The 24,603-nt window shown below is 35.4% G+C and overlaps 1 protein-coding gene and 3 non-coding genes across 4 annotated transcripts in view; 3 read left to right on the top strand and 1 right to left on the bottom strand.

Annotated features, from left to right (window-relative positions):
* LOC149412410 (glutamate receptor 1-like) overlaps nt 1-24,603 on the bottom strand; it is a 342,856-nt gene that overhangs the window by 30,685 nt on the left and 287,568 nt on the right. The window contains exons 8-9 of the mRNA XM_089645875.1: nt 23,784-23,878; nt 5,401-5,568 (exon numbers count right to left, since the gene is read on the bottom strand). Coding sequence (XP_089502001.1) covers nt 5,401-5,568; nt 23,784-23,878 — 263 coding nt within the window. The remainder of the gene's footprint in view (nt 1-5,400; nt 5,569-23,783; nt 23,879-24,603) is intronic.
* On the top strand, nt 11,075-11,193 carry LOC149412414 (5S ribosomal RNA). Its single transcript, XR_016304611.1, has one exon. It is a non-coding gene; the product is annotated as a 5S ribosomal RNA (ribosomal RNA).
* LOC149412413 (5S ribosomal RNA) lies at nt 11,517-11,635 on the top strand. The gene has a single exon (XR_016304610.1). It is a non-coding gene; the product is annotated as a 5S ribosomal RNA (ribosomal RNA).
* Nucleotides 11,958-12,076, top strand: LOC149412412 (5S ribosomal RNA). The gene has a single exon (XR_016304609.1). It is a non-coding gene; the product is annotated as a 5S ribosomal RNA (ribosomal RNA).

Here is a 24,603-nt window from a genome sequence, read left to right as displayed (position 1 = left end):
TTTTTTAATTCTCTCATGTTATCTGTTATTCACATTGTTTTTTCACATTGTTCTTTCACATTTGTTCGTCACATTTGTTCCATTGGGCTCCATCGTACATAAAACAATGACCCTTTGCAACATACACCCAATTGAGGTGAATTTTCTACCCCTGTAACTTGTAATCATAATGCGTGTGTAAATTCCAGTTTGGTATCGTCATTTGATTCATGTTTACAAAGGTGTAACAAATAAAAGTTACAATTACCTTTTTTTTAAAGTTTTTTCAGTTTTGTCTAAAAAATTGAATGGCGCTCAATATTCCCATTTGCTCTAATTTGTTGTTTTTTTCAGAATTTGATATTGACACGTCAATTCTGAAAAAGGTTGTTGTAAAGGAGAACAAACGCCGTTTTGTCCTCCTCATCAATAACAATGTATCATACATAACACCTTTCGGTCACATTGAGTATGTAAAATCTTAAGATCTCAACTTTCTGACCCCAATTTGTTATATTATGTACTATATTTTGACTTAAATGACATTAATTTGCCTTGTCAAATACACCGAGCCAGGTCACTTATATTAAGTCATCCTGTGTCTCTAGGTGCCTCTTGTATCTACTTGTAACATAAAGTTCACAACATTCGTGTTTGTGGCAATTTTGGCAACACCAAGTGTGTTCCCCGTTTTGTGTTTGGTCATTTTAAGTAAGTAAAACCCTAAAAGGTCTTAAATAAACCACTACAAACCCTTTTTGTAAGCAAAGAGTAAGTAAAACCGATTAGGTCTCTTTTGCTATATGTGTGTCTTGTTTAAGACATCCTTATAGGCATATGTTTTGTATTATTGCCAACTTAAAGCATAAACCCAACCAAGGGTTATGCCATCTCAACATATTGTAAGCAAAGAGTTAGTAAAACCAAATAGGTCTCTTCTGCTATACCGTGTGTCTTGTGTAAGACATCTTTAGGCATATGTCTTGTATTATTGCCAACTAAAGCATAAACCCAACCAAAGGTTATGCCATCGTCTTTTTGATAATACCAATAGCCACTACTTGATTGTTTTTGACATTGTGTATGTATCTTTTTTCCGGTATTGAAATGGTACTTTTTTATTATTGAACGTTGATATGTTATTTTCATGATACATGAGAATGTTATAATATCCACCATGAGACGAGGGATCGTTATAAAATCTAACACTATACATGAGAATGTTATAATATCTACCGTGATACGAGAAGTTCGTTATAATTACTTTTTTACTGGCTCACATACACTGTGGCCAAAGAGATAATTTGTTCCATAAATGGTTATAAATATCTATGTTGTACCGTCCTTTCAATACTAGGGTTCTTTCGTAATTCGTTCAATTTCTACATGAGACGTGGAAACGTTATAATATTTACCATGATTCGTGCGAACGATACAATATCTTGTTGTTGTTTTCTTTAAACAAGTTGACACTATGTACTTGTTCTACCGGACGTAGATCATTTTACCCTGACTTGTCGCCCTTAATTGGGACCCTTTTGTATAACTCATGACACTGAGGGAAATGTCCTTCACTGTAGTGAGAATTTTTGTTCTATTCAAACAAACATGAAGCTGTGCATTCAGCAATTTTTTACGCTAACTGATACCTGTGGACTTCTTGTCAAGCGGACCCAAGAACCATCCACTATCCATTGACCATGGACTAGCCATCAGCTTCACTGTTGGTTATGAGGTATCGTGTCGTGGGAGTTAATTGAGACAGTGACACAAAACCACCTAACTCGTTGTCTGGGAGACGAATAAGAAAAACTCCCAGGTTTGTGAAGCTTGAGCAAGGGTCTGTCATGTTCTCACAAACTGTAGAAGATTAAAAACGACCCCTAATCTTTCACCAAATACACGTGAAAGATTAGATTGTTATTACTGTGTATTCTCCTTCACCTTTTCATCAAATTCATGTATATGTGTAAAGAGTTAGGAAATTTGCTGGTTGATATATTTCGTCCTCACATGGAGATCGAATTGAGAATTAGCTCAGTCACTATCAATTTGCGCTGCTCAAACCCTCCATCCTTCACCCTTCCATCAAACTCATGTATATTTGTAAAGAGCTAAGAAATCTGCTGGTCGACCACATTTCGTTCTCTGAAAGAGATCGAACGGAGAATTAGCTCCATCACCAGCAGACCTTCTCGCTCAACGCCATTTTTTCCTCATCCCTCATTATTCTTGAGGTTGATTTCATGAATCTGGAAGGTGTACCCTACGCACATAGCGTATCGTCTGTCTTTAAGACAATCTTTATCCATGAAATTTGCTTCAAATATTTCCTTTTCACCCCATTCCTAGGTAATCAACACATTTCTTGTAATTTTGAAAGTCGTAAGTTGTTATCGCTCAAGCGCTAACACCGGCCATGGAAGGCCAACTTCTTTCAAAAACTTGGTGTTACTACGGCACAACCACCTACCTGTACCTTGTAAATCAAATAGGTAACCTCACGCCAGTCGTGATAGTTTTTTTTGTCTCCCCAATCTCGGGATACTCATGGTATAGACAGCATAATAGATCTCTCTCTACTCTCTCCTCTCTAACCAACAACGTTTTTTTATCTTTTTGTCTTTTCTCTTGAACACAATTTGTTTCTCTTCAAACGTTTTTTCATCATTGGTCTACCAGGCAGGTAAACTTCAAGAATTTTGACTATAATAATAACCTGTCCCCGGATTAAAAAGAAGACCAGCAGCCCTCCTCATCACCTGCAAGCTGAGCTTCACTTCTTTGCCGCCTTCACTTCCATCACTCACTTCTCTCCAATCTCTGCGTACCAAAAACACCCGACCGCACCCAAATTAGGTGTGAGTCGTGCGTGCAGTAGCAAATCAAGTTGTCTCATCATTCAAACCACATTCAAAAGAACCAACCTCAGAGCATGCCAGCTCAAGGTTAGCTATGTTCCTGCAAATCAACTACTTGCCATTGTGCAATCAACTACCCGCCGTTTGTACAAATCAACCATTTGCCGTTGTGCAAACAACCACTTGCCGTTGTGCAATCAACTATTTGCCGTTGTGCAATCAACCACTTGCCATTGTGCAATCAACTACTTGCCATTGTGCAATCAACCACTTGCCATTTGTACAGATCAACTACTTGCCGTCGTACAATCAACTACGGGCCATTGTACAAATCAACCACTTGCCGATGCGCAAACTCAACATAATAGCCATCACACGCATCAATCATCAATCAACTTACTGGTATTACTCCATGTCTTTACCAACTTCATTTCACCTTGACAACCACTGCCCCACCACATCAGCATAATGGAATTCACGCTGGTACAACATCAGAACCCGGATACTTCTGGCCCTCAGCATCACCATCTCTCAACCACAACCAAGAAGCACAGTTCAATTTCTATGGCCCTAGTGATACTTGAGTGCAATCTCAAATGGGTCAAGTTACAGTGAAAGTGTAACTTTAATAACTTCAGTGAAATTACGTCTACTTGGTACTCAACAAACACTACGCTCTTCAAACTTAGCTTACAGACCAATGAAATTTTAGAGTCAGGTTGTTGTCTTTTCATCACTGCATAACCTTGTATGTTGTTCTTGTCATCACTGCATAAACTTGTATGTTGTTCTTGTCATCTCTGCATAACCTTGTATGTTGTCTTTTCATCACTGCATAAACTTGTATGTTGTTCTTGTCATCTCTGCATAACCTTGTATGTTGTTCTTGTCATCACTGCATAACCTTGTATTTTGTCTTTTCACCATTGCATAACCATATTTTTTTTTTCTCTTTGTTTTTTTTGCAAATCAACACTGTTTTTTTTCTCTCTCTACTCACCTCACGACAAGATGAAGAGGATTTTTAGTGCCTAAAGCTTCATTACCACGTCGCCTTTTACTGGCGGAGGGGGAATGTGTTACGTAATACAAGTTACCCTATAAAAAGGATGCACACTAGCCCCAATTTCCCCTCACTAGTTGCGACACACGCGACCAGATGGTCGAAATACGTGATCGACTTGGACCACCCACACTGCTCGCGGTCAACACGGGCGGCCCTAAGCGCGCTTCGGCAGTGCAAATCCGACCTTGGTCTTAGCAACACGGTCGCTCACGATGGCGAAAACCCCTCGCGGGCATGGCTTGCATGATTACGCAATAACGGACGCGATCTCGTTCCAGTTTAACTAGATACATTTCGCCATCAAACTAGCAGTCATGTTTATTATCTCGGTTCGAACTAAACTCAATGGAGTCCCGTTCTCGTGTAAAATCCCGAGTGCATATTACCACACCATCAGTACCGCTGCTTTTTAAGCGCGGGAAACCTGGGTCAACATGATGTACCACATCTCAAGGCGAATCGTAAGCTTTCAACCTTCCCCCTTTTCTTGTGTTCAATTCTCGTAAATTCATGTAGAATCCACGCTTTATCTGGTCGTCACAAATTAGTAGAGAGAGTTAGTAGGGAGATCTATGTCAACCTGTATTTCTCGAGACAATTAATATACCTTGTGCCTTACTACCCATGTGTTATTATTGTGTGATAAACCTACCCTTTGACCTCCTAACCGATGGACGAGCCTGATGACCAAAGAAGCTGCCCGCCCCTGATAGTACACGAGCCTCATCTCTCTACCATTTTATCTGAGCTTAGCCAATTTAATAACCAGGTTCGATTCCCGGTTTAACCATACTTAGCATAGTATGTATTATAATGGTATGATGTACCTACAGGCCTTCTCGTATGAATGTACGCACCCTATGTATCCACCCTACTTCATTCGTCTATTTAAACTAGTCTGTGCTAAACATAGTTAAGCCTCATTTTATAATGACATGCCATTACGCGTGTTCGTGTGAGTTACTTACTTGGTTACATTTATTTATTTAAGCTCTTCTCTTTTACGTTGTTATTATATTGTAAGTTTTCAGAAGTTAACAAAATAATATAAAATAAATAACGATATAAGACACTCATTACACTTGAACATATTTTAGTAAAATTCTGACATTTCTTTAAAAATGACGTAGATCATTGAAAAATTAAGAGATATTATGATTGAAGGATTTGTGAAGCTTAAAATAGGTAGAAAAAAATCATACTTTTTACTCGTAAACTTGTAAAAAATTACAATATCCGTTAAAAATTTCAACAAAAAAAACACATTTCAAATGCAGAATTATTAATGAATTGTTTCAAATAAAATTATCTTGGTACAGAGAATTCACTTATCTTCGAAAGAGTAGGTCTTTAAAATACACAAATTAAAGACACGTAACAAAAATAAATTTTAAAAATCTATGTAAAAATATTTAGAAATAACAAAGTAAATGATAAAAATAATAATTTTGGATAGTAGAGTAAAGGTGCGTAGGTATAAAATACAAAACTTACCCAAATTTCCTTCGACAGGGGGTTGAGGAAACTGAACACGCCAGGCTTCTGCTTGACGGGCTTCTTGATCATGATAGATATGCCGAGGGACATGAAAGGCTTGCTGAAGTCGATCACCCGCTCTCGTTCCGAAGTGATCGTCATCGATGCAATCGCGATGTCGGCCTCCTGGAATGGGAGCAATAAATAAAATAGGCGCTGCGTTTTTACGGCGGGAATAAAATTTTATTCGCGGCTCTCCTGCCAAAACGCGGCGGACCTACCACCCAACCCCATAGCGGTGGCGTGCGCAACCTTCAATTAACTCCGATTTCGTGGGTCGATTAAGAAGAAAATACATAATATTATAGCCTCATATTTAATTTATTTGACAGCCTGCACGAAATGATCATTTATTTCTCAACAATTGAAGTAGATCTTTAAAATAAGTTCTATACAGGGTGTATCGGCACGTACCCGACAAACTTTTACCAGCTATTCCTTAGCACATTTGGAGTAAAAAATGTTATGGGCACTATGCTTTCCGGTAACATTTTCTTTAATAAAAAAAATATTATTCATATTTTCACCACATGTCACCAATGTTTTATCCTTTGTTAAAGTTTGAAAACCCATGTAGCAATATTTTATTCGAGATTCGTTGAATAATGTACGTACTTACCTACATTTCCGCGCTTTTACAATTACAATTAAATGGCATGGCACCATTTGTCTCATTTTTAACTATTATTACTATTTAGTGTGTATGAAAGAGCGAGGACGCTTTTTGACACACTTGCTAATAACAGTTGTTGAAAACGAGAAACAATGCCAATGACAGTGACGAAGGGTGGATTTTTTTATTTTTTTTTGTTTTAATTGAAAAAAATGTTACCGGACAGCAAAGTGCCCACAACATTTTTTACTCCAAATTTGCTAAGGAATAGCTGGTTAAAGTTTGTCTAGTACGTGCCGATATACTCTGTATATTTATATTTTTTCAATATTTGTAAAATTCACTCCATGGAATCAATTCAGTTAAATGAACATATGTATTTATGTTTTTTATTGTAATACATATATAGAATACGGGTTACATTTTAAATTATACATATTTTTACAAAATATTATACTTAAGGTTATTAAGGTTATTGGTCATGTACGCCATATCACAAAAGAGAAACCATTTTGCTTGAGAGGGGAGCCACGATTCTTACTTTGGTTGTAAATTGTAATATGTTTTAATTTACAACCAAATATATAGATCAAGGTAGTTTTTAAAATTGTTTAATTTTATTCATTTGTTCTTAATTGTTGATAATAAAGCGCAATGAAGGTAGATTACCGTTTTTTTTGTACTTTGTAAAGATAATAATTTTTATGATTCTTTGAAATATATAAGTATTTTACTACTATTTTATTGCTGCATATTGGCATTGAACCGTGTTTCATTATTATTATTACGCAAGTAGCAGTGCGCGGGGACCGGATTCGGTTGTTTCTAATCCTTCGGAGTAAGAGCTTTGTAAGTCAAATTTAACTAATTGGAAGTAAAAAAGCGAAATCAATGTGGTTATTCTGAATTGCCGACAAATCAGTTTAAAATATTTTTTTGTCAAAATATATAACATAATAAGTAAAGGCAGGTAATCGTTTCTATGGATTCTACAAAAAAACTCTTCCAATTATGAAAATGGAGCTTATTAAAAGCAAAAGATCTAGAGATCATTGAACCGGAGTTACAGACAGAAGCACAACCCTTGATTCTGTTTTTGGAAATATAATTACAATATAATGCAATAAATATTTTACAAGATTTTAATTTAATTATTTTTACAATAATATCTAATTAATTACCTTCCCATTCCCGTCTCTTGACAAGTATTTGGTACACAATATGATCATGCCATAACTTAAGACAACCTAAATAAATCGACACAATCTCTTTATAGTATTAATTTGGCAAAAAATGATTCGCGATTCATGAATAATTATCATCAGAATTTATATCCGTAATAATATTCCACAAAACGAACGGCGGGGCAATTTCCAAAACAATTTTCTTGATGGCTCAATTAAAAGTGGTAAATTTGGTTAGACTTCTTAATTGGTATTCGCTTTGCGCATTTTTTAGTAGAGAAATGATCATAAAAATAACAGTTACGATTCCTTACAAAGTTTCTTTATAAAAACTGTCAGGCTCCTTGAGGCGTGGCGGCTTGGGTGGGTTGTATGAATACGGTGTTGGCAGTCTTTTGGCCGTACTGACTTTTTTATGGTCAAACTTCTTTATTAAATATAAATTTGCCAAGACTATTCGTTTCTTTTAGTTGAAATGTAACAAAGGCACACTTAAAGTTGAGAGCCGCTGTTTGGACACGTGTATTTTATTGGTTCTGCAAACAAAACACGTCTTCGAAAATATATTATTTCAAAAAAATTAAACTTGTTTAATAAATATAAATATGTATGTTTTTTAGTAGCACACAAGTGAAATCACGGGAGTTATTTGGTGTGGAAGCCCTCTATCCCACATTTATGAAGAAGGTTCACATTTTCACCTGAAGGGCGTGCTTTTGAAGATATAAATGCTGGACGTTTTGCCTTAAATTTATAGAAAATTCGATTATTTTTGTGATCATTCTAGAACATTCCGGAACATTCCGGAACATTCTGGAATGTTCCGGAATAGTGTGGAACGTTCGAAAACGTCCCGAAACATCCCAGATCATAATGAACTAAAAACGCGGATACATTGGTATCCCTAAATAGTATAAAACAAAGTCACTATCCGCATCTGTCTGTTTGTGTGCTTTGTTCTTCACAACTATACAACGGAGTTTGATAGGGTTTTCACTAACATTTAAAGATTTTTTTCCGGAAGATTATATATATATATATATTTTTTTAATATTTATTGAAAGAAGAGAAAATTCGAGCAATGCTGGGTACAGGTCAGCTAGTACTTAATAAAACACAATTAACTTTTAATTATTCTGAAAGAGTGCACAGCTACTGCATCCGAAAGAGTCGTAAATTAACAAAGCAGAGAAAAATGTTTTAAATTCCATAGCACGCGTGGCTGTTTATGTAATTACGCCCTTAAACATTTGCCTCTAAAATTAAGAATCGATGGAAAAACTACCTACGAATATATACAGCTTGATACATTTATATCCGCAGACAGTCGAAATAAGAACTAACGGAAAAATACCTAATAAAAAAAATAAAAAAAAATTATTTCCAAAATATCAATAAGATAAACATGCCGTTCAGTTTTTTCCATATATACTTTATTTTTCCAAATAAGTCCATGCAAAATTCGAACGATAATCGTATATCTTTTTTCTGATATCGGTACTTTCGAAATTGCGTAATAATAAACATTCATTACTCTAAGCAAGATGGGGAATATGTACATTCAACATTTATTTACGACGTAGTAAAAAAGATAAAATAACAACTTGAAATTGAATATGGTATTTTTCAAATGCCGGAATAGGTAGTGGTTTTAAGCCGGAGATTGATATTTTTTTTCAAAGCCGTCAATTATATCTCAGCAAACAATGTATATCCAGCATCAATAAGTCGTTTTTTGAATATTTTAGTTGTTGTTTAATATACCTGAATGGATTGGTAACTACCAACTTATTTATAGTACCTACCGAGTTTTTCTATGTTTAAATAGGTAATTAATCACTAAAAGCACAAAAAACCGTTTTCCCGTAGTAAAAATACCTAATACGTTTTTTTTATAATTTATGTTGATTTTTTTTGCTTAAAAACAGTGAATAGGCAGTTTCTAGGTCAGCAAACTATTATTTTTTTAAATTATTTATTTTATATTATAGAAACAAACAGTACATGTTTTATAGAGATAAAACAATATACAGGAATAAGATACTTGAAGTTGTGTACCTATGATATGTTTCTTTGTAATATATGCTAGGTGGTATGTTTATTTCTTAATTATCAGGTGACGTGTGTAGTATACAGGGTGTATCGACAAACTTTTACCAGCTATTCCTTAGCACATTTGGAGTAAAAAATGTTATGTGCACTTTGCTGTCCGGTAACATTTTTTTTTAATAAAAAAATTACTATTCATATTTTCACCACATGTCACCAATGTTTTATCCTTTGTCAAAGTTCGAAAACCCGTCTGGCAATATTTTTTTCGAGTTTCGTTGATTAATGTACGTACGTACCTACGTTGGCGCGCTTTTACAATCACAACGAAATGGCACGGCACCATTCGTCTCATTTTCAACTATTATTATTTAGTGTGTACAAAAGAGCGAGGACACTTTTTGACACACTTGCTAATAACAGCTGTTGAACACGAGGAACAATTCCAATGACAGTGACGGAGTGTGGATTTTTTATTTTTTTTTGTTTTTAATTGAAAAACAATGTTACCAGACAGCAAAGTGCCCATAACATTTTTTACTCCAAATGTGCTAAGGAATAGCTGGTTAAAGTTTGTCGGGTACGTGCCGATACACCCTGTATAGGTGTGTGTATTGTATAAGTGAATTGAACAGTTTGAATTATTGACATGATGCCACGTTTGAATTTGGTCAGTGAATTTGAAAAAATGTCAATGTCAGAGTTAAGACAAATATTATTTAGAGTATGAAGAGCTCGGTTAATTGGTGAATTAGATGCTGCATTTGTTTTATAATTAAGCGTGTCGAATAGCACTGTGTGTCGTGTACGTCTCAAAAGTATGTAAATAAGGGACAGAAGTTTCATTTCCATTATTTTAAAAGGAGTTAAGTACCATGCATTGGACTGTAAAAAACAAAACAAAACGCCGTATTCCTATTTTATGTTATCAATCCAAAACTCAAGTGAAACCGGTTAAAGCCAGTAACATTATGGAAGAGCATTTAGTGACCAGATTGGTAAAGCCAAGTACTTCCACAACTGTTTTCCTAATTGCTTCCGCATTTTTCAATGACGCCATAGTCTGTTTGCAATTGGAACTTGGCTCGTTAGGTTTTCGTCACATTTGAATATCCTATTATTAGTGAATCGTAATTGTTATTTCTATTCTCTGGGTGATATTTTTGACAAATAAACTTATTAATTTAATTCTTACTCTCTAAAACTGAATCATTGATGTTATGTGAATAAAAAAAATGGGTGTGTCAAGCCTACGCAAGACAGAAGTGAAACTTCTAGTATTCTTCTCTCTCTCTCTTTTCATTTCATTCTCTCTTTTTTTCTGTCTATTGACATATTTATAAGTAGCATGTGATAAAAAAAATTAAAAGTTATAAAAAAAGAAAAAAAAAATTAGTTAAAGCGGGGATCGAACCTCGGTTCTTCACGACCACAGTCGTGCGCTCTGCCTGTAGACAGCGAAGATGAGTTAGGAGAGTGAGTTAAACTAGGTATATAATATTAGCTAGGCTCCTATAGCGAAATGATCCCGTTTTTTCGTCACGGTCATGAGTCGGTTTTACTCCGGTCCTCGAAATTGCATGACGCGCGTAAAGAAGTTTCACTTCAAAAAATTCCTGCAAAGTTATGGATGTAATTACGATCTTTTTCAAGCGCGTATGTAATGATTATTTTTATCAACGTCGCATACACCTTGCTAATGTTTTCAGTATTATTAGGGCTTTTTTATACTAATTTTCATATATTTATTGGCAGGTAGAGTAGAAATTAATATTGTTTAGCGTTTGCCAACGACCATACCATGTTGAACACACCGGTTCTCGTCCGATCACCGAAGTTAAGCAACATTGGGCGCGGTCAGTACTTGGATGGGTGACCGCTTGGGAACACCGCGTGCCGTTGGCCCATTTTTTATGGTAATTTCATGTTTTTTTTTATTTTTTTATCGTTACTATCATTAATAATATCATAAAATTCTTTAACTTTTCAAGTATGCTACAGGCCTAAAATATTACTTAGTGGATTGATATTATGGTCAACCATTGAAAAAAAAAATTCCTGCAAAGTTATGGATGTAATTACGATCTTTTTCAAGCGCGTATGTAATGATTATTTTTATCAACGTCGCACACACCTTGCTAATGTTTTCAGTATTATTAGGGCTTTTTTATACTAATTTTCATATATTTATTGGCAGGTAGAATAGAAATTAATATTGTTTAGCGTTTGCCAACGACCATACCATGTTGAACACACCGGTTCTCGTCCGATCACCGAAGTTAAGCAACATTGGGCGCGGTCAGTACTTGGATGGGTGACCGCTTGGGAACACCGCGTGCCGTTGGCCCATTTTTTATGGTAATTTCATGTTTTTTTTATTTTTTTATCGTTACTATCATTAATAATATCATAAAATTCTTTAACTTTTCAAGTATGCTACAGGCCTAAAATATTACTTAGTGGATTGATATTATGGTCAACCATTGAAAAAAAAAATTCCTGCAAAGTTATGGATGTAATTACGATCTTTTTCAAGCGCGTATGTAATGATTATTTTTATCAACGTCGCACACACCTTGCTAATGTTTTCAGTATTATTAGGGCTTTTTTATACTAATTTTCATATATTTATTGGCAGGTAGAATAGAAATTAATATTGTTTAGCGTTTGCCAACGACCATACCATGTTGAACACACCGGTTCTCGTCCGATCACCGAAGTTAAGCAACATTGGGCGCGGTCAGTACTTGGATGGGTGACCGCTTGGGAACACCGCGTGCCGTTGGCCCATTTTTTATGGTAATTTTATGTTTTTTTTAATTTTTTTATCGTTACTATCATTAATAATATCATAAAATTCTTTAACTTTTCAAGTATGCTACAGGCCTAAAATATTACTTAGTGGATTGATTATTTTTTTATCGTTAACATCATAAACAATCTTATATCATTCTTTAACTTTTCAAGTATGCTACAGGCGTAAAATATTACTTAGTGGATTGATATTATGGTCAACCATTGAAAAAAAAAAAGGCGTTAAAAACAAAAAAATAATGTGCGATGGCCGAGAATCGAACTCGGATCAACTGCTTGGAAAGCAACTACGCTGACCATTACACCACCAACGCCAGTTGTCGAGATGAGCTAAGAAGCATTTATATTTTACTTCAAAACTTTGACTAGATCAAATGAACTTTAATCGGTCCCGCATTTTCGTTTCGGTCATGAGTTCGTTTTACTCCGGTCCTCGAAATTGCATGACGCGGGTAAAGAAGTTTCACTTCAAAAATACAAATCTTGTCGTTGAATCAAAGAATTTTTTGCATTACCCTATTTTTAATCATTAATATAATTAATGGCCATACATCAACTGTATTTCTATGAAACAAATGAAAACCTGCAATCACACACATGAGTCGAGGAAAATAAATTATTTAACACTCCGCTTCAGAAAAAACCCAGAGTTAACAGTCATCGACAAATGGAGCAATGAAGATATTTGGGGAATTACGAGAGGATATTAAATTTAGAGAAAATATTAACAAATTTTAATTTACTTTAATTGGGTCTCCAGCGTCCAAATTTTTTCAAAACATCGAACAAAACAAGAACATCGGGGCCACAACGTTTTTTGTATACCATCGGCCACGAAAAAAAACATTGCATCCCTGCTCCAATGTTTCATGTTTGCACAAACATTTGGTTAATTTTATTTCTAATAATGTTACAGGAAACTCGCCTTAAGGATTATATTAGGATATGAGTAATTAACTATGAATTTATTTAAAAAAATAATAATAAAATATGAAATCGTATATTTTTTCTAATATTTCGAATTATATTCAAAAGAATTTCTAAAAAACTACACTAATATCAGAACTATTTTATTTAATATAAAGACAATCATTTAACCTATGGAACATAAATCCGTCGAGAACGAGAAAATCAGGCAGCATTATTCGGCGCCCATTTGGGAACACAATTCCTGTGCGGTGACCCGGCCTCAGTCACTTCTATTGGAAATGACCTGGAAGGATTACTGCGTAAAGAATTTCACCGTTCGGGACTAATACATGGGGGTCTGTTCGTTTCACTGCCCTTTACAGTAACACGATGACCACTAGTAAGAGCCTAACTTTTTGTTTGGCTATTGTCATGATGAGCTCTTATGAGACAATACATTTCTGATAGATAGATTACTGTGCAAATAATTTAACGCTTCGAGACTAATACATGGGGGCTGTTCATTTTACCCTTGACAAAATTACGATGACCACCAGCAAGAGCCTAGCTTTTTTTGCTATTCTCATGATGAGCCCTTATAAAACATTTTTCTAGCTAATATGGAAATTATCCGGAAGGATTTCTTCATGAATGATTTCAACGTTCTTGACTAACACATGGAACCTGCTTATTCCATTGCCCTTGATAGAATAACAGTGACCAATAGTTAGAGCTTCATAACAATAGATTTTTTGCTATTGTCACTATGAGTTCTTATAAATCAATTTATAAACTAAAATAGAAATGATACTAATGGATTACTGCGTAAAGAATCTGTTTGGCACTACTAACCACGAAGACCACGACTAAGATTCTGACCTTTTTGGGTTCCATGATAATTCAACACATCTTTAAAAAGCGATATAAAGTCATTAAAAGCGATGAAAATAAACGAACCCGTAAATCTAATCTATGTAACCTATTTAACCTAGTTTTTGTTTCATCGTTTTTCATAACTTCATATGACTTTAGAGATGTGTTAAATTGTCATTTTGTTGAGTTACCCGGACACTCTTTCGATTCTGGATGGTTCTTTCTCTCCAAGCATATATTGCGTTTACATTTATTGCCACGACCTGTTTCCAAGCCGCAACCGAGATCGAAGTCTTACAAAATTTGACTTCGGCATGGACGTCATTATTTTTTTATTAGGTTCTAGTTCTCATATGAAAACACCTGATTTCTCTATGAAACTTGCAGTTCATTTATACGTTAACAGTTTACAACGACGTCGGTGGTGCTGGTAAATTAGGTCGTTATGAGCATATTTTCATAAGCGGAATAAATTTTTACTAAACGTAGCAAAGTGCAGAAAAACTTTGTAAGCAGAGTCGCAATTAACGAACTTGGTGGTACTTAGGTACCTTAGACGTACACTTTACCAACTTTCCTGTTTCTGTACAATATTTATAAACGATTGTATTTCAAAATCCTTACAAAATAATTTAACAACTTTTCGAACATCTATTTGCTAAGTTTCACTAGGCAAATGGATGTTTTGTTAATGAAAACGCATTATATCAACTTTTAGTGACCATCACGCATACACGCATTTCTCTGTCGTATTGAATTGGATGACATTACAGTAGTTAATATACGAAAGAAATATTGTCCTATTTATTTATTTATTTATTTATTGCATCTCACTATCCATAAAACACTTTTTTTTTTCGAATAAAAATCAACCTCACTAGGACTGAGCCTGTATCGAGGTTAACAATTAACATTATAGTGAAGCAAACATATGAGTAATCACAAACATAAATGGTCCTACACAGCAGGGTTTGGTTCAGTTATTAGCGCGGTTGACTCTAATCCTTGGAGAGGACGATTGAATCAATAGTTAAATCAATTTATTTTACTTTTTTAGTTTAAAATATATTTTCAAAGTTCATATCAGTAAAGAGCCAGACCCTGGGGAAGATTTTTTATAATATGAATTAAGTTGTTCGAGTCAATCATGAATATCATATTCTGAATACTATCGGTGAGCTCAGGATAAATTTTACCTAACACTACGCTATTGATGCGATCCAGTTTGCGGTAGGCAATTAAATACACAAATAGACTTGAGAGAGTTCACTTAAGCAACTACACCGCTACCAGGTCACCGAAATGAATAGCCCCCATACGAATTGTCGGGACTGTTCTCTACTTGGCGATTGAAACAAGACCAGCAGCTGTGCGGAGAGTGGATTGGTGGGGGAAGGGAGGAGGGGCGGGACAATGACACTGGGAATAAGGGTTGTTAATAGGGAGTGGGGTAACAAGCCGGAATCAATTTGTATTCAGGTCTCCTTCTTACGTTAAAAGCTTACACAGCTGTTATTCATTGCGGCGATTGCTTTCGTGGACGGAATCGTCAAATATTTTTTACATCCTTTAAACTCTAAGCCGGTCGGACGGAAAAGGCGACTTATTCGTCTAATCCTCTGGGTCCGGCCGCCGCCGCTCCGTCGTTCTTCATTTCACCAACACTTCTCGGGAAACATATTTCCAACAAAGTGATGAAATTATTTTTCCAAGTGATGTCTGTATATTCTCCGAGTGAAAACCCGAGAGAGCGACGTTACGGAGAGCGGCTTTCTGACGGGGTAGAGCGGGTGCGGGAATCGGGGCGAGCAGGGCGGCAACCTTTGTCTCAATTCTTTATTTATATGCAATTACGAAAGAAATGTTTGTAAATAATTTAACCAGCCATATATGGAAACAGGGGAGTTTAAATTGTTCGCAATTGAATTTACGTCACTGTCAACAAATAATTATATCACGTTCCGACGGAGAATATTTTGTAAGCGTTGTAAATTGAAAATATTAAGTATCAACGTAGTACTTTTTACATTATTTAACATGAAATGAAAAAAATAATAAAGATTTCAGCAGAATATGATGTACAACAGGTTTAACTTGTATCTTCCTTTCAATTAATTCTAACAGCTATCCCAAATAACAGCAAAATGTCATTGCCAAATAGGTAAGTTTAAAATATCTGTCGGTAAATTTATTTGCGTTTCGTATCCGGTCAATCCTTTTAAAATGGCCAGATCCACCAGAGGGCATGAGCTTTGCTACTTTTAAGTCAGAGTAATCAAAATTATGCCAAGTCTTGTTCACAGAATTACTAATTATTTATTTATTATTAATTATTTATTAATTATTTATTTATTTATTATGTACACATTACCATTAAACATTTCTATTTGAAAACGTTTGCAATCTGAATTTTTCTACATAAAGAGTAAACGTATCGAAAGAAACATCTTCCACGTTTGAAAGAGGCAATGTGTGCGCATATTATCAAATCCAGCAAACTTGATATTTTCATAACATTTGTAAAAGCTAGACTCATTTGTATAATAGTCAACTCTGTTGACGAAAAAATGATCCGAATATCCACGTTCACTTTACAAAGAAAGCTTCACGTTTAGGTTTCATTTTCCACAATTTTTGCAATGCAGAGATTGCTGCATTTGCTTCGTCAATTGAATTTTTTTTTTTTGCTTTTCCATTTGTGTATTTGAAATAACCCAATCAAATACAGTATTTTTTAATTGCACGCCTCTGTGGCTAGATCCACTGACCGTAAATCATTTGTGAATATTGCCGTGTCCAGGAATTTCAAATTCTGAGCAATTAAGAAGATTTTTTAAAATGTGTTGATTTTATATCAGCTATTTATTTTTTGTGAGAATATTTTTACATGCGACGCGCAAAGATTTATAAGTTAAAACAAGGTTATTGCCTACGAAAGTATTCAGTTCACGTGATTTATTTGTGCAAAGAAGTTTTTTTCAAAACTGTTGTGGGTAATAGCACGTATTTCATTGTAGTTTTTTTAACTTTGTTTTTGTCAGGGAAAGTATTTCAAAGGGAAGTTTATTTGTTATTGTCTGCTCACAGGTGGAGCTAGGTAAAGTTAGGTAGCTATGCAATAGATATAATCACTAAAGTTATATGTTAACTAACTTACTAAATACCACATGTGGCACATAATATTTGAGAAAAAATATTGGTATTTACATAGAAACATAAATACTTAATTTGAGGGGTAATATACATAAAAGCTTATATTTTCTTAAATTGTTTTTATTTTTAAGGTCTTCGAATAGTTCAGAGAAACAAGCACCTTTTTTAAATATCATGTAAAAGTCCACTAAGGCATGTAATAAATACATTAATAATATATTTATATAGATAGATAAAACATGGATAAGCGTTTTATCACGAATGTTTGAAACAACGATGATGGGAGAAATTACTTTTTTCTGTATAATGCAAACCTGTGTGGGATGCATATCAGAATTTTAACTTTAATTCTTGTCCAGCCATTTTTCTGAATACGATCGCTTGATTTTAAAGGGAATCCAACGGTATTTTAAATGGAAAATACCAACGGATTTTCCATTTGCATACTATGAATATTCTAAAGAGAAGAATATTATGCTTGTGAAGTAAAATAGTTTTTGGCTCTTATTTTTAAAATAAAATTAGAAAAAATCCTTTGTAAACATCTTTTGTTTTTGACCACATACCAAATGCTGCAAAAAAGTTAATTTCTTTCAAATTTTGTTTAATTTGACTATGCAGGGATTTTTTGTTTTGAAAGAAAGATGGTATACGAATTACTTGACCAAATTTCAAAATATCTCACTGACATCATACTATGCTGAAAACGTTGCTCGTCTCATAGGGAGGTCTTATCCAGCCAAGTAATTAAACTCAAGAAGCCCGGGTAAGAATCCGACACGATGCCAACTCAGCCACTGACCGGGAAGAAAATCTTAGATTCCCCTTGGATGAAAGAGGTGTTCAGATAACCTCAAGGCTAGTAGTAGTTGAATGATTTTTTTATTAAATGTCCCCCTCTATTCTGAGGGTTTCAGACTGCCTTGCGGTATTCATCATCGTGATTAAAAGAGAGGAAGATACATCATAGTTACTGTTTTGATAGCGCTTCGAAACTGCAATCCAGGCCGCACAGTTAATTTGATTTCGGGTACCAAATGATGGAAGAAGGTTATTATGGAAAGTAAAGTATAGTTATCCAGCTGGAAGGATGCCACCTGAATTTTGAAATACGTCTTTTGGTAGATATTCTCCTGTTTCCTCATATGGACTTAAACTTCAAAGCAGATTCTACTTCAAGATTGCTTCTTTCACGCCTAAAGTCAATTAATAACTTGCTCGTTGAGCGGTTGAAATTGTTCTAATTATCAGCTCTGTCCCTTCTACCGGTGACAAGAAGATCGGAAATCGGATATAAGTAGACATTAAGTAAGAATAAATATGCAGTACACAAATAGTTGCATTTTTCAGAAGACAAGATACGAAATTACAAGAAATTTCAGTTTTCTAAAGGACGACGCTCATATTTATCGAAATTATTCGTACCCTTACTACGCGAGTAAAGTTTCCAGCGGCCACAAAATGTATCAAGATACCTTGTAATATTACGGATGATAAATGAAACGATATTGCCTTCCCCTCCCGTGCGAGCGATAAGAAGTCGGAAATATCGAGAATCGAAGAGAAGAAGACTAGTAGTGCCCTAACGGAGTGGATACTGCCACCTTGGGAAACGTTGCGTCTCACGTACAATCTAAATAGGTTATATTAAAGACCCGAAGTTGCAGGCTGTACGTAAAAAGATGAGACTAATTCTGTCGCACAGAATACTGAGTAGTTCTCTCCTTCAATGCCTGCGCTCCTGGGAGCCGTTCAACGCCCACGATGAATCATTCATGTTTCACTGCTTCACTGAGTCTTTTATTTCCTACTGCAAACAAATTAGTTTTTTTTTGGATTTAGTTAAGGCTTGTTTGTTGAGGTTGTTTAATCATAGGTGCCTGGAATTCAAAACAAATCTGATGCTTACTTTCGAAAATTTATTTTTGTCATCCCACAGAACCGAACGAAGGCATCGACAAGGGAACAATTAGACATATTTCGTAGGAATTGGATAATTGATTTGTTCGACAGAACTGTTGTTTTAAATTGCATTTGTCTAATTTGATTGAATTGATTTAATTATATCTTTATTTATTTACTAACGGACCATGTTCAATGCCAACACATAACAATAAAAAGAGAAATGTTACAATACAAGATAATTAAAAAATTACAGTTATGGCAAAAATAGGGACCCATAAACGATAAAGAATATTTCAAGTCAACACGGGAACAAAGTTTTGATAGAGTTCATGACTTTTGCCACTATTTATTTTGGTATCAATATAAAATATTACTTGCGTAATAACTGACAAAAATCATTAAGGCTTATAACAAAAAATTCAAGGTCCTGACTTGAGTTGACAAGTCTTGCCATTCTGGACATTGGTGAATGGTATCCATAATTTGTGGAGTATTGATTGAGGAAAAGCAAATAATTATTTCTGAGTCTACGGGAAGGGATATTGAGAGTCAATCATTCTGTTAATACTTTTGAAAATGCAGATGAGATCAAAGTCCTTCCTACGTTTTTCTGAAGAAGAATTATTTAATCTTACTTCAAGTTCATCTTATGAGTAATCGCCTCATTATAAAAACGGATAAGAATTATAATGTGCCTACGTGAACGTGGATAGCAGAAATTAAGGATTCCCAAGAAGGAAACACGTTGATAATCGGAACAACGAACATGATAATGATTTTTTTAAAGTATGAATATGAATGTATACAATACAGTGAATACAATTATACCAACTGACCGGGGCTAGTGGGACTATGGAATCCCTAACTGAATAATATTGTTAAACTGAAACGAGAGGGAGGGAAAGGACATAAGATTGGGAAGTATCTGGCTATTAAAATCACTAAACACGGATAAAGCCATTATAAGCAACGTCTTTTTTCTAAATGGTTGTCTTTTACCAAGGCGATACTTATCTACCAATCTGAAATCAAATTAATTTTAGAATACGGAAATTTTTTTTGAATGTTAGTATTTTATTTTTATTTTTTTATATTAACTCCACACAGGAGGCCCTGAAGAAAATAATTTCCCTCAGGGCCTATGTCATCTTTGGGGATGCTGTGTGGAGGGTCTTTGTGTGGAGAGGAAGGAGTGAACATGGGTCTTGAAGAGTCCCATGTTTTAGGAGGGAGGAAACACAGAGGCCGGCAGTTCGTTCCACAGCCGAGCTGTTGAACTTAAGAACGAATCGTAGAAGTGACCCATTCTCATGTGACAAATGTCAACTGTGTACAAATGCTGGGCGCGCGTTTGGCGTGTATCCCGACTACGCAGCGGTGCCGAAGGGATCAATGACGCTAGTTCCTCAGAGCATCTTCCATTGTAATACCGATAGAACAAGGACAGCATACCTACCTGACGCCTGTGCTCTAAAGATTGCAGTCCGTTTGTTAAGATTGGGGAATCTATCAAACGGACCGCCCGTTTTTGCACAGAGTCAAGAGTTTTTTTCAGGTATTTAGGGGCTCCGGACCAGAGATGGCTGCCAAATTCGACAGTAGGGCGCACAATTTTTACCCGTCTCACAACGCAGCCCGACAAGAGCACTCTTGTGAGGTGTCAAATTAAAAATAAAAATAAAATTATGTGAAAAATTTACAATGGTGGCAATACGAAATTTTAAAAAAATAACCATAATTTTCGTAAAAAAACGTTTTGTTTTTAAACTTTTTTATTGAATATCTTATAAACAAATACCAAACATCAATCAGTTTCCTAGGATTGCCCAACATTTTACTTGAGGAAAAACTGCATGAGGTGCTTAAACGAGAGTAATGTTATGTAAATAACATAGGATTATTTTTCTTACTTTGCAGTAAGTAAGAACCTGTCAAATCTGTGATTTGTCTTGTCTATTGTTTATGCTGTGGCAATAACAGGAAGTGACTAAAATTGAAGATGGCGTCACTTCCCGACCGGAGAGAGAGGAGAGTGTGCGCGTCCGGTCGGGGGTCAATTATTATTTCTGGGGGTCTGAGGATCTGATCGTGGATTTGTGGTTAATACCGAAATGTTCGGTTTGTGCTTCAAGTTTAGAAGTTTAATAATATTTCCCGCGAATGGAATTCGCCACGGGTGGCGTGGATAATGAAAACGTATTTTGCCATGTGCGGCCGTGGAGGTAATCAGAGTTTATCCAAGTGATCGGTGGTTATTTCTGCCGATGGACTGTTTTCGCCGTGAGCATTTTGATTCGGAGCATTTTTAAGTCCCACCTCGCCTTATGGAAGGGCAACTTACGGGTTATCCGTGAAACCGGCACATGGCTGGACCTCACCGGGCCGTTGGCCAGCCACATCTGAAGCCGTCGTCTACTCCTTATCTTGGCTGGTACTCTCTGGGCCGATGGCAGTCACATCCTGATGCCGTCGTCTACTTCCACCTGGCTGGACCTCACTGGGCCGAGGCCAGTCACATCTGAAGCCGTCGTCCTCTACCTACTTGGCTGATTCAACTAGTCCGCCATTCGCGGCACTCAGCGTTCGTTCCTCATAACTATATACGTCATATTATTTTAGACAGGGTAGATAGATTCTACGTTCTGGTCGATGGGGGTAGGTTTTCACCTTTTTGTATATCTCTAACTAATAGTTCTGTAAACAGTAGGTTGCGCATCCAAACAAGTATGATTGTAATTTTCTCTTATTTAATAATTCCGAAATTTCTACTGAAATCGTGATATTTGTAATTAGGTACTTAAATACTACAATTATAAAGCGTATATATTTTTTGAAATATCAAATAAAGAATTAAACAATTTGTCCAAAGAAACGTCACTATCTTTATGACGAATATTTTTTCAAGCTTTCTTTAAGCAGGTATTGAAAAGCTCAGTAATAGTTAGCCATCTGATCAAAGAAAGGCTTTATTCAATAATAAAGTAGCGAAAGAAGCAGATTTTAGAAACAGAAAACGGAATATAAAAAAGAAATTTACAGACAGACGAAATGCCAAACGGTCGAGTTAAAATAAGTAAATAATATTATTATTGTAGAAAGCAATCACTTTGTGGTTTGACATATTTAATAAAATAGCTTTAGCGAAACCGGTCGATTCTAAAAATTATTAAAAACTCGTTGTTTTAAAACAAAAATAATTTTATTGTATTTTATTAAATAATATTACTCTAAATAGCAAATGAAGATATTTGGTCAAACTGTTCGATAAATACAGCATCAAAGAATTTAATAAAATATTCGCTGAATGTTAAACAGTAATATCTATTTGTTTTGACATGTGTGCCCATTAAACTAAATCAAAATCTAATAACGTAATTATAATCGGTTAGTTTGCAAATATTTAATTTTTCGTTAAACATTTCCATTTAGAAATTCAAACATAATAATAACATTGGATATTTTAATTAAATTGCTTTTGGAGGTTATTAATGCTTTAAATCTTTCAACAAATATTTAGTTTTGATATACACATTGAACATACATGAAAACGGACTTTATTTGTGTCAATGCACTTAAGTGTCTTAAATTATTGCTAACGCGTTCAATACAATATTATTTGGTTTCAGTTTTGATTTCACACAAAAATATTATTATTCTATCTGACCTTTAAACCATTTTAATACGGTTAGATGTTATAGACTCTTCTAAAGGTTGCATGCATCATTTTCGTTTTCTATGATAAACTATTATGTAATTGGCAAGAGCGCCCCTGAGATGATATCTCACGAAAGCGGCGCTACACAAATTGTCCAATATTATAACTAACTAACTAACCATCACGCTGTTTCCCCGCAGGGGTAGGCAGAGAGGACGGACCGCCAAACAACTCGGTCTTGGCACACACTCCTTGCCTCATTCACATTCATACATCGTCTCATACATACTCTTCTATTGTTCTGACTCTTGACATGGCCCGACTCAAGTATCTGATTCACTTGGTCGTGCCATGTCTTCCTCGGGCGTTTCCGACTTCTGTTACCATTCACATTTGCATCGTATATTCTCCTTACACTCCTTTCTTCGCTCATTCGCTCTACATGCCCAAACCATCTAAGCGTCCCTTTCTTGATCTTACTCATTACGCTTACATCAGCCTTGCACTCTTTGCGGATATCCACATTCCTCACACGATCATACATGGTTTTACCACACATACGCCTCAGGGATCTCATTTCAACAGCATTCAATCTACTTTCATCCTTTCTTTGCCAGTTCCATGCCTCACTTCTATACATCAGGGTAGGTACCAGCACTCCATTGTGGACTGCTAACTTCGCTTCTTTGGACAATTTTTTGTTAGCGCCAACTGCGTTCAGTCCTCCATTAATGGAGTTACCTGCATTTACTCTTCTTTCAATATCTCTGTCAGCCTTCCCATCTCTCGTAAACATGCTTCCTAAATACACAAATTCATCCACCTGCTCCAAGTATTCCTCATTCACAACTATATTGCACACTGTTTTCGTACTTTCTCTTTCAAACACCATTACTTTAGACTTACTTACATTCATCATTAACTCATTCTTCACGCATACTTCGTTCATCCTAGACACGAGAGACTGCAGATCATCCATACTATTAGCAATCAGCACCGCATCATCAGTCCAATATTATAATTATTATTATATCAGGTGTAAACCAAGGTGAAGCGTTGAAAAAGCATAAACTGCCTTTAGTTTGTCCATCTTTCAAAATAACGTTTCCGAAAACCCATAAGTTCTGAAATCCTTAAAACTTATTTTCCTTGGCAGATCAAAAAGCAGATGTAATGTTATTCTTACCTTTCTTACGAGTTCCCCCACCATGCCGTCCCAGCCTCCCTTCACGTCCGGGTTCTCCGTGCCGTAGCTTCCGTCCTTCACGATTCGCAGTTCATCTGAGGAAATAAAACAAAAAAACGTTTCAAAACGGGCGCGAAGATGGCGCCAGCGTGCCGCGCAACTCGGACAATGCAATGTTGCATTTTCTGGAAAACCCGCATTTTAGAAACTGAAAATAAACCAGATTAAAGCATTTCAAGTTAAAATAATGTACGGTCACAGAGAAAAAAAAAGTGAAGGAAACATTATTTTTGATTTAAAATAAAGTTTTCAAAACCGTCAACTGCTTCCCGTGTTACTTAATAAACCTTTACGATTTCAATAGTTTTGAAGCCTTTGAAAATCTTCCTACTGTTAGTTTTCAACTTCTTCTAAACATATTATATTATTTACAGAGGTACCTAGTTCTTTAAGAAAACCGATCGATTGTATTCAAAGACTTATTTAATATTTTGATTACTTTGTGAAATGTTTTATAAAATAAAAGAAGCATATTACAATGAATATTATTATGTACAATTTCTACATAAGCAATGAGTCAAAACATTTAAAAGAGGAGGAGCAGAGGCAGCGCTACATGTCCAGAAGAAGAAGGTCAAGTTTATGAAATGTTTACACATATTGCTAATGCGTAGTTAATATTATAAAAGCGAAAATGTATGTAATTAATTAGCCGGTATCCACTTATTCGAAGTACCTATACGTTGATTTTATTGCACCCGCAAATTTACTAACAAAAATTATATTATAACTTTTCGTTTTAAACATCTTTATTTTTCTC

Source organism: Hesperophylax consimilis, chromosome 23, assembly GCF_061612785.1.
Source record: "Hesperophylax consimilis isolate HC1 chromosome 23, BYU_Hcon_1.0, whole genome shotgun sequence".
Classification (NCBI taxonomy): Eukaryota; Metazoa; Arthropoda; class Insecta; order Trichoptera; family Limnephilidae; genus Hesperophylax; species Hesperophylax consimilis.
Note: the sequence above shows the minus strand (reverse complement) of the source record. Positions and strands in the feature narration are given on the sequence as shown.